Below are 13,881 nucleotides of genomic sequence, written 5' to 3' on the forward strand. Positions count from 1 at the left end.
TATCACACACTCACCTAACCCCCCCCCCAACCCTAACTCACTTAAACCTCCCCTAACCCTAAAGTCTGTCACTATTGCACACAAGCCTAACCTGCGCCCTAACCCTAACTCACTTAACCCACCCCTAACCCTAACATACAAATAACTGCACACTTACCTGAACCCAACTCGTAACTTTCCACCACAGCGCTAAGAATAGCGAAGCCACAGAAACGGCCAACCAAATTCTTTCCCGAGGAAAGAATTCACTGTACTGCAGCTTTGTTATACTTGGCTTTTGCTGAATAGTGTTCGATATCAGAACATTCAAAGTTTTAATACTTCAATGTTCTGATATAGACCCTTTGTTTTTATGGTTCTGCATGTTGCATAGATGAAAAAAAAAAGGGGGGGGGCATTGTCAATGATACAGAGTATGCAGAGTTAAGAAGGATCATACAGTTGGCTGTTGACAACCCACTGGGGTTAAATAGTTCTGTACCTTTAAAACCAGCCTTAAAGAAAAGGCGAGTTAAGTATAGAAAGTAATTGGTTGCTTTTAGAAATTTTTTAATATTTAATGACTGTCATGGCTATGTAAATTTTGTCTGATGAAGGTTTTTTTAACCTGAAAGCACTTACGTTTTATAATAAAAGATTATGGCCAGTTTGGACTCTGTTTCGTTTGTTTTTGGATTTTATCCCTGAAAGGAATGCAAGCCTCTAAAGTGAATGCTACCCCTCAAAACTGTAGGAATCATGTGGCAAACATAAGAGGAGAAGTGCCTTGAGAAGTGAGATGATGAAACTGGGGAGTATTTAAACCCTTGTGCCCATACAGGCATTTACTCTCGAAAAAAAAGTCCTTGTAGCAGTATGAAGGTTTGCTTCTGTTGATTATTTTTTCTTGGGAAGCCAAAAACGTGTGCACAGAACTGTAAACTGCTGAATTCTGTGCAACATGGAAACATTATTGATGCTCAAGTGAATTGTAATAAGGCTTCAGTAACCTTGACTGCAGCTCTTCAAGAGTTATGTAGCCACTGACCTAAAACCTGCTCATCTTCTCATAACAGGTCACCTCTATGCCAAACCATCCTCCTACTTCTCTGGGAATTCCAAATACCGCTGACCCTGTTAAGAAATTCAGAAGAAAGATGTTGTGAAAGCTTATCTAGTGGAGTTTAACACATGTAGCTAGAGAAAACTGGATCAAATGGAATGCTCCAGAATGTCATTCTCCCATTTAATCAAGAATTCATTGTAGGAATATGTGGATCTGGAGAAAGCTGATGTGCATAATTATCAGAATCTGAAACAAGAAATTTTAGCTAGCACCTTTGCCTCACCTGAGGCATAGTCCCTTAAGTCTCACAACTGGACATTAGGTACAGACATAACAGTACATTTACAAATAACAGGACATATTACATATTTTGAAATGTTGGCTAGAGCCTCATGTGAATAACAATTCTAGAAGTCTTAGCTGTAGATAAATTTAAAAGCATACTCCCTAACAATTTCAGAAAGTAGGTATTCCAGAGTGACCTTAAGACTTCTGAACAACTATTTTAGTAGAATATCTGCTGTTAACTAAAATTGTAAACTCAAAGTCCTCACTTAAGTATGTTTCTTTGTCTACAGATAAGAAAAACTGTTGCCATCTTAGTAGTTTTGTTTTGTGATATAGAAAAAGGCACATAGCAAAATACTCTACAGTTCTGATAACAGTACTATGGCTGTTCACAAATTGTTAATGCTTGCCAACAAACTGTTCCCGAAAACTTAAGTATGAAATGTGTGGTGAGCTTTTAACTATTAGATGTGTAGAATTTGCTTTTGGTCACGGTGTCAGTACTAAACTTGTCAATTGTAATATTATGGTAGAAGGAAAAGAAAAGTAGCAGTTGTTGCACTCAGGGATCTCCATTGTATTGGTTAGATCATAGTACATGTGTAAGCATAAACAAGTATTAAACAGAAAATTGAAGTAATGTGTGCACTGATGGACAAAGAAAGAATATCTAACACTAAAGGTATAAATATAATCCCTTTTAGGCAAAGTGTTATACCCACTAGCTCTAGTGCCCAACATAACACATGATGTGACAATTGGCCTTGACATTCCCCTATTTAAACAAATGTGGAAACTATAGAGTGAGGTACAACTCGACATGCTACCAGAAGTGCAAAGTCTCAACAAAGAAAAAGATGTAGGGCTAAAAGACAGAAAGGGTACTATAATTCAGTTGTGGTTGTCTAAAGTCTCCAGTTATTAAAGTAATGGAAGAAGTCAGTACGGAGACTGACAATGAAGGGCCACAGACTGACAATGAAGGGCCACAAGTAAGAATACATGAAGACAGACTGTTTGCAAAAGACTCACTTTAGAACACACTAAGACTATAGGAACGGAGGAAGAGACTGATGCATTTTATACTAGAGAAAAAAAAAAAGAAAGGGGCATTTAAGAGTCTTAAACTTTTCTTTGTGTATAAAGTAGAGAATGAGTCAGAAACAAAATACGATCCAAAAGATAAAGAAAAATTAAGAAAATTACCAAAGTAGAGAAAAAGAAACTTTCCAGAACTTGTAGTAGAAAAGAGTTACATTTTATTAAAGGATCGACTATATGAAAGGGAGTCCTGTACCTGTATTTACAGGAAAGGAAGTCGCAACCTCCACTTCACGTTAGAATGCTGACAGAAATGGTACTGTTTTGCTGAACTTCAGATAAGCCGTTTCAATTTCAAAGAAGCTCAGTGGGAAGCCAACATACTAAGTATAACAAAAGTGGATGGAAAACCAAAGGAAATGATCAGCACCACTTTGCTAGCTATACTTTCAATTAAATTAAGAAATGACCTGCTGCACAGGGTAATGTAAGACAAGGAACAGGTACCGAGCTAGTTATTGGTTCAAAGATCCATTAGAACACTTGTTCTGAAGATAGTACATGGCCACATTTTGGGTGATCATTTAGGACTGGACAAGACAAATGCTCGGTTTTTAGCAAGATTATACTGACATAGAGGTATGAAGATAATTGTTGTGTATCTTCTTCAGAATGTCAACATACAGTACTCAATCCATGGTTTAAATAGCCTTGGATAGCGTCACCCATTGTAGCTGACCTACTAGAATGAATAGCAGTGGACATTGTGGGTCCACTTGTCAAAGTAAGGGTCATCAGTTTATTATAATTATTGATTATTTGGCAAACTTTCCTGAAGTATTGCCAATATGAACAAACAATGCATATTCCATAGAACTTGCAATTATTTTTTTATGGTAGAAACTCCCCCAAAAATCTTATTGACCAAGGCCATCATGACTCATGTCCAGACTAATGCATGATATTTTCAGTTTTTTTTTTAAGTGAAACAGCTATGGATACCTGTGTACCATATAATATGCCCCCCTTGATAATTGTGAACCAAATGGTTTGGGGTGCACATAAGGGTCCTAGTGGTCATTAGCCTAGTAACAACATATGAACCTATTCAAAATAGGTCCTGAAAAAGCATCACTGCTTTTTCCACATATTAAACAGCAAATCTGTGAAGAAAATAAGTCATGCAACAATGCGTTAAAAAACACTGGGCAAAATACATTCCATTTATACAGGCAGATTGGAATATTCTGTACAGTACACATTTTTGTAAATTCTGAATATAGCTTTCTTTAATTCACAATTTTAAAGAGATTATGACATGTTGTGAAGTTTGCTTGAAATATACTGAGTAAACTGTACATACAGTCTCTCTTTGCCTGGAGTAAGTATTCGGGTATAAATGGCATTTATACATGCTTGGTACAGTTTCTCATATTAAACTTTTTTGGTACCTCTGTTTGCATCAAGGTAACACTTTCATTGTCCTTTCTGCAAAACAAGAGTGCTCCAAATAGTCCATTGTTTGAACTTTTCCTTTTCCAGTGGGGGTATGTTTTTGTCACTTTATTGTATATTCAAGCACTGAGTTAAGAGCTGAGCACCTGCAGACCTTGTTGTGTGTCTGGCTTGGACCTGTCAGTTATACATCTAACTCCCTTTGCCTATTGTCCAGCAAGCAGCATACAAAGTTTGCTATACTGAACCCAGTAAAGGGCGGATACTTTTGCATACAGACTTGTGCTCAGTTAGAGTGAGAAATGTCTTGCACCTCCAAATCTCTGCCTTTTGGAATGGAGTACACACCTGGGGGGTTCTCTTTAGCTGGCATTTTAGTAGAGAAATCTGTGCCAACCCCTTACCCCTGGATGGATGTGGTGCTATTTTCTGCTCATGCCTGTCCTTCACTGGCTAGTTCTTCCAGCACCTGGATAAATAATTGAACCTAGGTCATAGGTCATCAGTGCTCTAATCAGGTCTTTATTATTCTATGCACTGAAGCCTGTTCATATTAAAGCTTTATTTTCTGACATAGATTCAGGCATGGAGTTGCATGGATATGTCAAATATCCCCTGAATGGTAACTGGAGAATAACCACATATATAAGCTATATTTATACAGCCTTCACTATAATTAAACACAAAAATATATACTTTCATTTTTTTCCCATATCTTGTCAATGAAGAACATGCTTAGCCAGGTAAGGCCAAGAAGCACTGAGAAACAATGTGATTTATCAGTTATACAACTGCAGGCAATAGATGAGGAGTGCCACTCATATCTGCAAGTTTGCTTTTCACTTCTTTGTGAACAGGTATGTAAATCAGGATCGATTTTGACATCTACCTTCATTAAAGCCTTCTTTTCATTTTCATGTAGTATGATTTTTATAGTATGGGCAGAGGTAATGCATCTAAGATCAGACACTATTGTGGGTTGAGAGCATGTCTTTAACAATGTACCATTGCTTGTGATACTGCCTAATTAATCTCTAAATTCAATAATCATGTTCCAGGCTCAGCTGGGAGACAGCAGAATCAGCCCTGAAGTGGGACACCTAGTTTTATTTGGTCTCAATCCTGCACTGTTAGCAGTTTTGAAGGATGGCCTGAAACCGTATCAGAATGACGTTATTGTGGGACGGAGGAAGAACTCAGTGTGGCGCATGGTTGAAGCATCTGTGAAACCGGGTAACGTTATGGCCATTTTACAGAAAATAAAAAGCAGTTTTAAGCAAGCTCTTCTCTGTATGCATTTAATTTTGTTTCTGTGCTTACTGACAAATACAGTGCTATTATGAGTAAAATAAGCAGAAGTCCATCTCACCATTAGGTATCCAGGAGAGTAGGTAACTCATGAAGAAGATTTATCAGACTTTGAAGAAATGGCAGAGAACAAGATCTGAATATTACTGGCAGGCTAAATATTTTGATAGGGGAGAGCAAGACAGCACACTGCACACACTGCAGAATTAATTTACCTTTAATAAAATTAGAAATATATGAACATGTCAAATGGGGTGAAAGAGAAAGAAAAGTATAGAAGGCAGGTCACATTGAGGGAAAAAGAAGGTAGTGAAACAACTTGTGAATGTATTAGTTTGTCAAGTGCAAAGATGCTGTAGTGAAAGAGGGAATTCCGGCTGGTTGGGGCAGATTCCCACTTAATTCTATAAAAGTCACTATAGGTAGCAATGTAGGCTTCAACTTTAGCAAGACCTCCTAGGAAGCAGAAACTGAGACATTTTTTCTCTTACTTAGAGTGTACCTGCATTCGGGATGAAGCTTAATTCTGCAGCTACTGTAACAGAAAAATCAGAATGGTTGTCCTGTCAGCTTCCATTTTGGAGAACAATTGCAAAGATTTAATTTATACGCAAACGGCTAATTTATTCAGTTTAACCTTAAAACTGACTTAACAGTTGAACAACGCAGATGCTCAGGAAGCAATTAAGTTATTGTATAGCTGGTGCCACCTTGGCTGCAGTTGATAATGCCTGCAAAGGGAATTAAGAATTTATCCATTTGAATTTATGAAAAAAAAAATCATGTCTAGCTTCAGTCTACATAAAGAAGCAGCCTTCAGTTATTGCAGTACCAATGACAGGTGAAGAAAGAAGAAAGGGGCTAAGTCTAGCAACAATTCGGCTGGTATCTTTGGTCATGCAGACTGTTCTTCTCTGGTTCTGATGCTGCTGTGTTTGAAGAAAAAGTTCAGTGTTTTCTTAAATTCTGCTTTTAACCAGGCTTTATGATGAAGGGTAGAAAGCCAAATGTAAAAACTGTAGTATATCCATGTTATTTGTCAAGTAGGCATGAAGGATCAGACGACTGGAAGATCATTTGCCCACAGTGAATAACAAAATATAGTCATATGCAGCATACCTCTCAACCTGACAAAGCCAGAAAACAACGGGGGGGCGACAAAGGCCCAAAAATGGGACAGATTTTAAATATTGCTCCTGTAAATTTAGAAAGATGCTAGAATAACATGTTTTGCATTATTATGTATTTTCTGAAGGATATGCATTCTGAAACTGAAATGTCTATCATTATTTAGTATTATTTAGTGACTTCAATCCTCAATGAATTGTCCAAAAATCACAAATATTCTGAGGAACAGACTGAAAATATGAGGCAAAACTGGACATTCTGCAAAAATCTGGAAGTTGAGAGGTATGATATGCAGATTGTTGATCATTTCTGGAAGTTAGTGAGAGGATACCTTGTGACTTTTCTTCAACAAAGAAGTAAAACTATGCAGCACAGTATGCTTGAACTGGATGTAACGCAAATTTCCTCTAGTTAGTATGAATACCATCTTGAGTCTCTCCTGAAAAGAGATCATTGGCCTAGTGGGACTAACCCGGTCAACAAAGTGTAAATAAACATAACAGTGAGGAACACTGTGAATTTCTTTTATTAAGGGCAACATTAAGCAGGAATGTTAGAAGAGACCAGGCCATAAACAGCATGGTAGTAGATGATACCTGTTACACTAGAAGTAATGTATCATGGCAAAAGCCCATCACAGGCTAGGTACATTTCCACAACTAGCACTCAAAATGTGACAGCAGTAAGCTAACATCATTGTGTATCCTCTCTTAAATGTGCTGTATGACTTGATTGAGGAAAAGTGACCTTCTGCAAAACACGGTATTCCCAGAGTTCAGACAATGCTATAATTAGAAAGAACTGTAGAGTTTTAAGGGAATTGGAACTACAGTGCCTAATTACCAGATGTTAGAGGATAGGGAGAGAAGACAGATAGAATTAGAATAAATGCAGTGTGGACAGTAATGGGATTAACACAGACATACAGAAGTCTAGGGCTCCACTGCTATATGAAAGCATGAGACATTAGTTAGGCAGCTGAGAGGTAAGGGGAATCAGGGAGTTTGAGACAAAAGAAGGAGAAGGCAGCAGAGGTATAGGCAGTGAGAAGCAAACTGAAATAAGAGGCATCTGCAATGGGGAGACATTTGACAGTCTTCTTGTTACTACACTAAACTCTCAGTTAACTGGCACTTTCAAGTAACCGGGAAAAAAATATCGAAGAAATACAGTACAATTTTCATGTGTTGCACTTTCTGCCCCCCCCGCAGAAACATACATTACGTTTTTAGAGTTTTAGAGTTTTAAAAAGGAAGACAGGAATAAATTCCCCGTCTCCCCACCCTGAGAACAAGTCAAACCAAACAAACAGTATAGGGTGCAGTATTAGTCAGGCCTATTTTTAATAGTAACTCTCAAGCAACCAGAAACTACAGTTATCTGGCATCTACCAATCCCCATGGATGCTGGTTAACTGAAAGTTTACTGTAGTCAGGAGATGAAACTCGTGACATGCCCACTGGTTAACGAGAGAGCTCCTGACTTGAATTCAGTGACTTCAGATTAACTAGTGACTTGGGTGCTCATAGAGATACTACTGAGCAGCCAGAGGCCACGTCTTCTTTTCTCATGGAAAAGGGATTGATCACATTAATGTTTCAAGTTTGCCCTCTGTCAGAAGCCAAAGGCTACTTCTGGATACTAAGTAATGAGAAGGGCCACATGCAGGATGCTTTTGGTGCAGGTGGTAGCACTTGTGTGCAACTTAGGCATGACATGGTAGGGCCACATCTGAAAAAGTATATGTCATCTGCCATCGAGGTAAAATGGTGACTAAGTGGTAAAAGTTTCTGACTCATAGCACACCTCCCCATCTGTAGTTCAGTCCTGCAAATATATACCTATGCACGTTTGTCCCTGCCCTTAAGGACCATGTCATGGCTGAAAAGGATCCATTAAGGAAAGACTAGATAATTTCACCTATTAGCAGATCAATGTGCATTATAAACAATCTCAGACCTTTAGGGCCAGTGCCATGATTACTCATTCCTGAATATTTCTGGTTATACTGACAAGGTAGATCCTTCTAAGGAAAAGGGAGATCCCCAAGTAAAGTGTAAGCAGTAGGTGGAGAATGACTAGGTGCACAGGAAGCCTGAAAGTTAGGATAAAAATCAGCAATGCTGTAGTAACCAGATCATGTATGTGAAATGGCTTGGGGGGATATATGCATATGGATTATAGTCCATAATCTAAAATGGTGATCATATTAATTCTAGGGGAAAATGATAAAATATTGTGGACTGCTAAATCATCTGACTTGACCTATTCCAAACTCGGAATTGCTGTTACTTAAAATAAGTACATCATTTCATACCCAAAGTGTGCTACTTTAACACATATTTGTTTAATTGCTATTGGAGATAGGAATATTGTTTCCATTTGTGTGGTGTGGCCACACACACTCTAACTATCCCACTCCTATACTACAAAACTTCAAAATACCAGGCTTTAAAGTGGGGAGACCCTGAGCTCTTGTTTCGTTTCTGAGGTAAGGGGCGTATTCTCTGTTTCTCTTTCCTCAGACTTTGGGGAAAGTGTGTGGTCATGTAACTATTTAGGTTTAAGCTGATGGTATTAAGGGAGTACACTCTGGAGTGGACAGGATAGTGAAGATGGTATTTGTACACATTATATTCTTTGTTACATGCATCTGCCATAGACTCCACCTTTTACCTTCAAATATCTATCCTATCGGTCTCACTACTTTAGAAGTTAGACTACTAAAGCACTTCAGAACTGCAAGGGGAAAGAAGGGAAGAGCAGGTGTGAAATGGGGAAAATCAGATTCTGTTTAATCATTTCCTATATCACATTGTGAAATGATGAGTTCTCCTAAGTGGAAAGGCAGATAAACAAATACCATTCTGTTATTGAGTAACAGAGGTGACAGTGGGCCAACACCTCTTTCTTTGCTGTGTCCTTTTTAGAAACAGTGTTTCTCAGCTCCGTAATAGATCAAATCTGGAGACAACACTAAACTAGTAGTAGTTTACAAACTTTGTGGTCTTGTAAGATTTGAAGTGGTATTATCTTTTTATTATTGTCTAAATAAACAAAAGCACCCACATCCCTGAATGTGCTCTGTTTCTAAGCTCTGCATTCTTAGTAACATGAAGCCGCTACATTTTTTATTATAGTAGCCTTGTAAGCAGATCTCTGTAGATTTTTGCATTTGAAATATTTATCTTCCTACTCTGTGAATGCTTAAACTTGTTGTCTTTATAGTTCTGCAAGCCTGTATGCAGGATGTACTTCTCAATGCAATTATTGTGTGAGCTGTTTCCAAAAGTCCTAAATAACCAGCAAAGCCTTGTAAGAATTAACTCTTCACCTGCCATTTGATCTGAATGTAGCATTTCTAGCTAAATGTGTTCTCTGTGTTTCAGGTCCAGAAACTATAGCATTCTACAGTTTGTACTGCAAGATATGTAAGCTTCCCCAGCTCAAAACATCCAGAATGCGGTTCAATGCCTTTATCTTTGGTCTCTTGAAGTAAGTCTGTCTAAAGGTAAAATGTATTTAGCAGGCCATATTGTGTAGCTCAGTGCAAGAATGGCAACGTACCTTTTATTTATGTTTGTCTTAGGCTCTAATTTTCTTTTGTTTTACTGATGTTCTAATTGAAATTATGTAATATTTTGTCTTGCAGTTGTTGCCTAGGTTATAGCTCTAAATTATATTAAGGTAGTAAGGTATGGAAAGCAAAGCCGCAATCGGAGTAAAATATCTGTATCTTTTTTTTTTTTGTAAGTAGATACATATTCAGATTTTATTTTCTACCTGATTTTGACACAAACTGTAACTAATGATGTAAGAATGCCAGAAATTATTTGTGTACCTCTCTTTCATACTTAGTCCTGGGTAATCTCTTATTTCGCATACATATCTAATGTGAGGATTTGAAAAAAATTTGGATCTTAAGAACTTAAGCATGAATCATCATGTTGCTATTGCTCTAGATGAAGTAATTTTACTGTTAGAAAGTACATACATGTCTTTTTTCTAATTAACACTGTACCTGACCTTACAAAATGGACACATTCCATGTCTCCTATCACACATCATAAGAACAGGAGAACACGGGCATGCACTTTCTGCCATATTCCAGACAGGTGAGCTGAGCCTGAGATATTTGCTTGGCTCATTTGAAGCTTTGCACCTTATCACTGCAAGATGCAGACACATTGATATTTTTGTCACATGAAGTTGCATTAATAAACTTTTAGACATGACTAAACCCCACTTAATTTTATGTTGAAATTACAGATGCTAACTCAACTGTTCTAACAAATACTGCTAGTAGCACAATTAGAAAAGTGGGTGGTCTACATGTCTACATCCCAACAAGGAAATTTTGGGAAAGTGATATAAAATTTTACTTCTGTGTGTGTGTGTGTGTGTGTGTGTGTGTGTGTGTGTGTGTGTGTGTGTGTGTGTGTGTGTGTGTGTGTGTGTGAGTGAGTATATATATATATATATATATATATATATATAGAGAGAGAGAGAGAGAGAGAGGGAGAGATGTGTGTGGTTTACCATTTTTATGTATTAATACTATGGGTGAAGTAAATAATGGAGTTTTGTAAAAATGATCTTTGGGGAACAGACCATATGTGAAATTCACGAACCACATATGTCTGCCATAAGCCTTTTACTTTGTACTTGCATCAGGCATAAGGAATAGGAGACGGAGTCTGAATTCATAGAGGCCCCCCATTTCCTGCTTCTACACATCTCTGCCTCCACAACTACATTAAGGGGATGTGAAATACTTGTAAATGTAAGTGGCAGGAAAAGCTGTAGGATTCTCGGATCCAACAACCATTTTTATAGTTTGGTAAAATTCAGCTAAATAGTGTGCAAAAAAATCCATCTTAAAGACATTCCAGCAACTAAAGTGTATATCCCCCAAGGTTAATACTGCTTGGGACTTTTCATAATCCAACACCAGCAACAAATGGAATCTACACCAACCCCTCGAAGTCTAACAGCAGTCACATCTCTTGGACTTTCAAACTCTCTGATGACATTTGTTTGCAGAGCAGCTTATCCATATTAGCTGTGATTAGTACAATCATCCCAGCGTAGGGGTCAGCAGAGCCCCCGCCCAAAACCTCCAGAATGTGCCCACAGAGAGTAGAGCTGTCTAGTCCCACTATGTATTCCTCAATCATTGAAGTTCCTTAACAATCCATTGTTCATTCTGTCAGTGAATAGGGATACACTTCTCTGTCCTTTCAGTAATACATTCTCAATGCTTGTTTGTAAACTAAACCACTCTGCTGCTGTCTCACTATTTCAGCAGCATTTAGTGTCTCCCTTCCAAGCCTGTCACCCATTTCATCAATAGTAGGTTTCCCCCACCTATCTCTTCAGACCATTCAGCAGTCATATCCTCCCCTACACCCTCATATGCCTGTGCTGGCAGTGAAGTCCCTACTTACGCTTTCACCATCCTGGCACTTAGTGGTATCCCCTATTGGCTTATCCCTTCCCCATTCAAGTGGAGATTAAATTCCCTGCCTCTTCTGTTACTCCTTAAGTGAGCTACTTGTGTCCTCTGCCTACATCCACCTAGTCTTTACTTTTTTGATTTCATAATAAAACATTCAAACAGTACATATGTAATGATCTGTTTCACTTTTGCTAAAGCTTAAAATTCTAGTTTACATTATTTTTGATCTCTTTAAGAGGCGTTATACTAATATAACATAGTTAACCTATATCATGATTCACATTTAGGGAGAGTGGTAAGTTTGGTAAATTAATATGTCCAGTCCAAATCTTTAAGCTCTTATTTATCATGGTGGCTAATAATATGGTCAGTTGCTGGCCACTTGGTAACACATCTAACATGTCAGTTAATATTTGTTTGAGGTCCACGTCCACAACAGCTTCCATCTAACATGTCAGTTAATATCTGTTTGAGTTCCACGTCCATAACAGCTTCCATCATTGATTTATAATTTCTTTGCTTCCTTCACTTGCTGACAGCACTATTGACAGCGTGCCAAAGTAACCAGCTGGTAACCACTGTGCCAGCATCTGGGCAGATAGCCTGAATTCATCTGAAATATTTCAAACAGAGAACACTGATTCTGATTCATTTTTATTTTCCGAAAATGTTTTGTTTATTTTACTCATTTATTTATTTATTTTGCTAATCTTCTGAGAGTCAAGAATACTTTCACCTTTTGCCTTATCAGTTAATGATTTGTGTTTACTTTTGCCAGTCTTTTTTAAGTTACCACATTCAGGCTGTTCTTCTAGTACCCATCATTTTTGTTACACTTTAAATATTTGTGTGAAGGGTTTGCCTGGAAGTCATTCATCTGTTGGTGGTGGCTTTCCTTTATTCTGCTCTAGGCAGAAGCCAACATCCACCTTGCCTATTAGTGAATAGAGCCAGCCTATCTGCTATCCCATTGATGATTGGAGGACCTTTGTCATGTTCGCGTATCATTTTAGTAGCATCTCCATACTAATCTACACATCCTGTCTGAAGTAATCCACCACCTGTGCAATGGTATGTTGGTGATAAGGCTCTACAGTTGGCTGTGAGGTGTGTAAAGGAGTAGCCTACTCCTCACCAATTGCTGGGTTAGTTATTGATTCTAGACAGCAGCCAGAGAAGCATGTCCTGCATGTTAATAATCCATGTGAATCCCTACTCCATACATAATGTTCTCTAGTTTCATAAATCAGGAGTACCATACTAGATACTCATGAACTATTATCTTAGTGGTACTGAGGGATATAGTAACTGTGAAGAACTGCATTTATTAGCATTTTATTGGATATGTAGATTGGTTTGGTTGCTGGGCATAGTACTGCATTCTCATTAGATGAGAAGAGGCAGGATGAAGCATTCTTTTAGCTTTCTCAGCCCTAGCCTCCCTTATTTATGAATTATGCATTCTGAAGGTGCACCTCAACAAGCTGGTAGCATGCACCTGAGGTTCGGTTGATTTAAGCAATTAAATCCCAAGACAAAAATCTGCACTTGCACAACTTTTACATTTGCGATTCAATCAGTATTTATACTGGTGCGCCCTGATTGGCAGGATGCATCAGTCTGTAAGGAAGAGTTCACTGGAAACATAATCTTGAATAGTAGCCTTGCAGAGCTGATGGCCAGAGTACTCCTTCATTGGAAGAATTGTATAGGATTCCTTGCTGCAGGATCGTGCTCTGTTGAAGACCAGAGATCTTGTCCCTGAAGCAAAACCAAGAAAAAAAAATGGAGGCCTAACACTAAATTCACTTGATAGTGTGCAGAAGTTTACTTCTACTGTAGCTTCCTAACTGTGTGTGTAGCCAGGATGAGGCATAAATAAAAAGTCTTCAAATCCACAACAGTCTGATGGGTCTTAGTGCTGCCTCACTAAACTTGTCACAAGATGGTAATAGTGCTTTTATCAGTTGATTCAAGTCTTCTACAGTTATATAGCATTTGTTATTCTGAAAATAATAATGACATAATCATGAAAATGGATGCTGCAGGCTTTGTCTGATTATTCTCAGATTGTGCAACACTGTACAAGAAGCTAGACTGCATGATATACACGTGGAACTCTGAATGAGGCTTAAGCCACTGATTTCTTAAAGATATA

The 13,881-nt window shown here is 38.1% G+C and overlaps 1 protein-coding gene across 2 annotated transcripts in view; it reads left to right on the forward strand.

Annotated features, from left to right (window-relative positions):
• Window positions 1-13,881, forward strand: part of RUSC1 (RUN and SH3 domain containing 1) — a 539,195-nt gene that overhangs the window by 380,574 nt on the left and 144,740 nt on the right. For both annotated transcript variants that reach the window (XM_044080219.1, XM_044080220.1), the window contains 2 exons: window positions 4,888-5,062; window positions 9,655-9,760. In XM_044080219.1, the coding sequence (XP_043936154.1) occupies window positions 4,888-5,062; window positions 9,655-9,760 (281 nt within the window). The remainder of the gene's footprint in view (window positions 1-4,887; window positions 5,063-9,654; window positions 9,761-13,881) is intronic.

This window comes from Protopterus annectens, chromosome 8.part0 (assembly GCF_019279795.1).
Source record: "Protopterus annectens isolate FY-2018-M chromosome 8.part0, PAN1.0, whole genome shotgun sequence".
NCBI classification, from domain to species: domain Eukaryota; kingdom Metazoa; phylum Chordata; order Ceratodontiformes; family Protopteridae; genus Protopterus; species Protopterus annectens.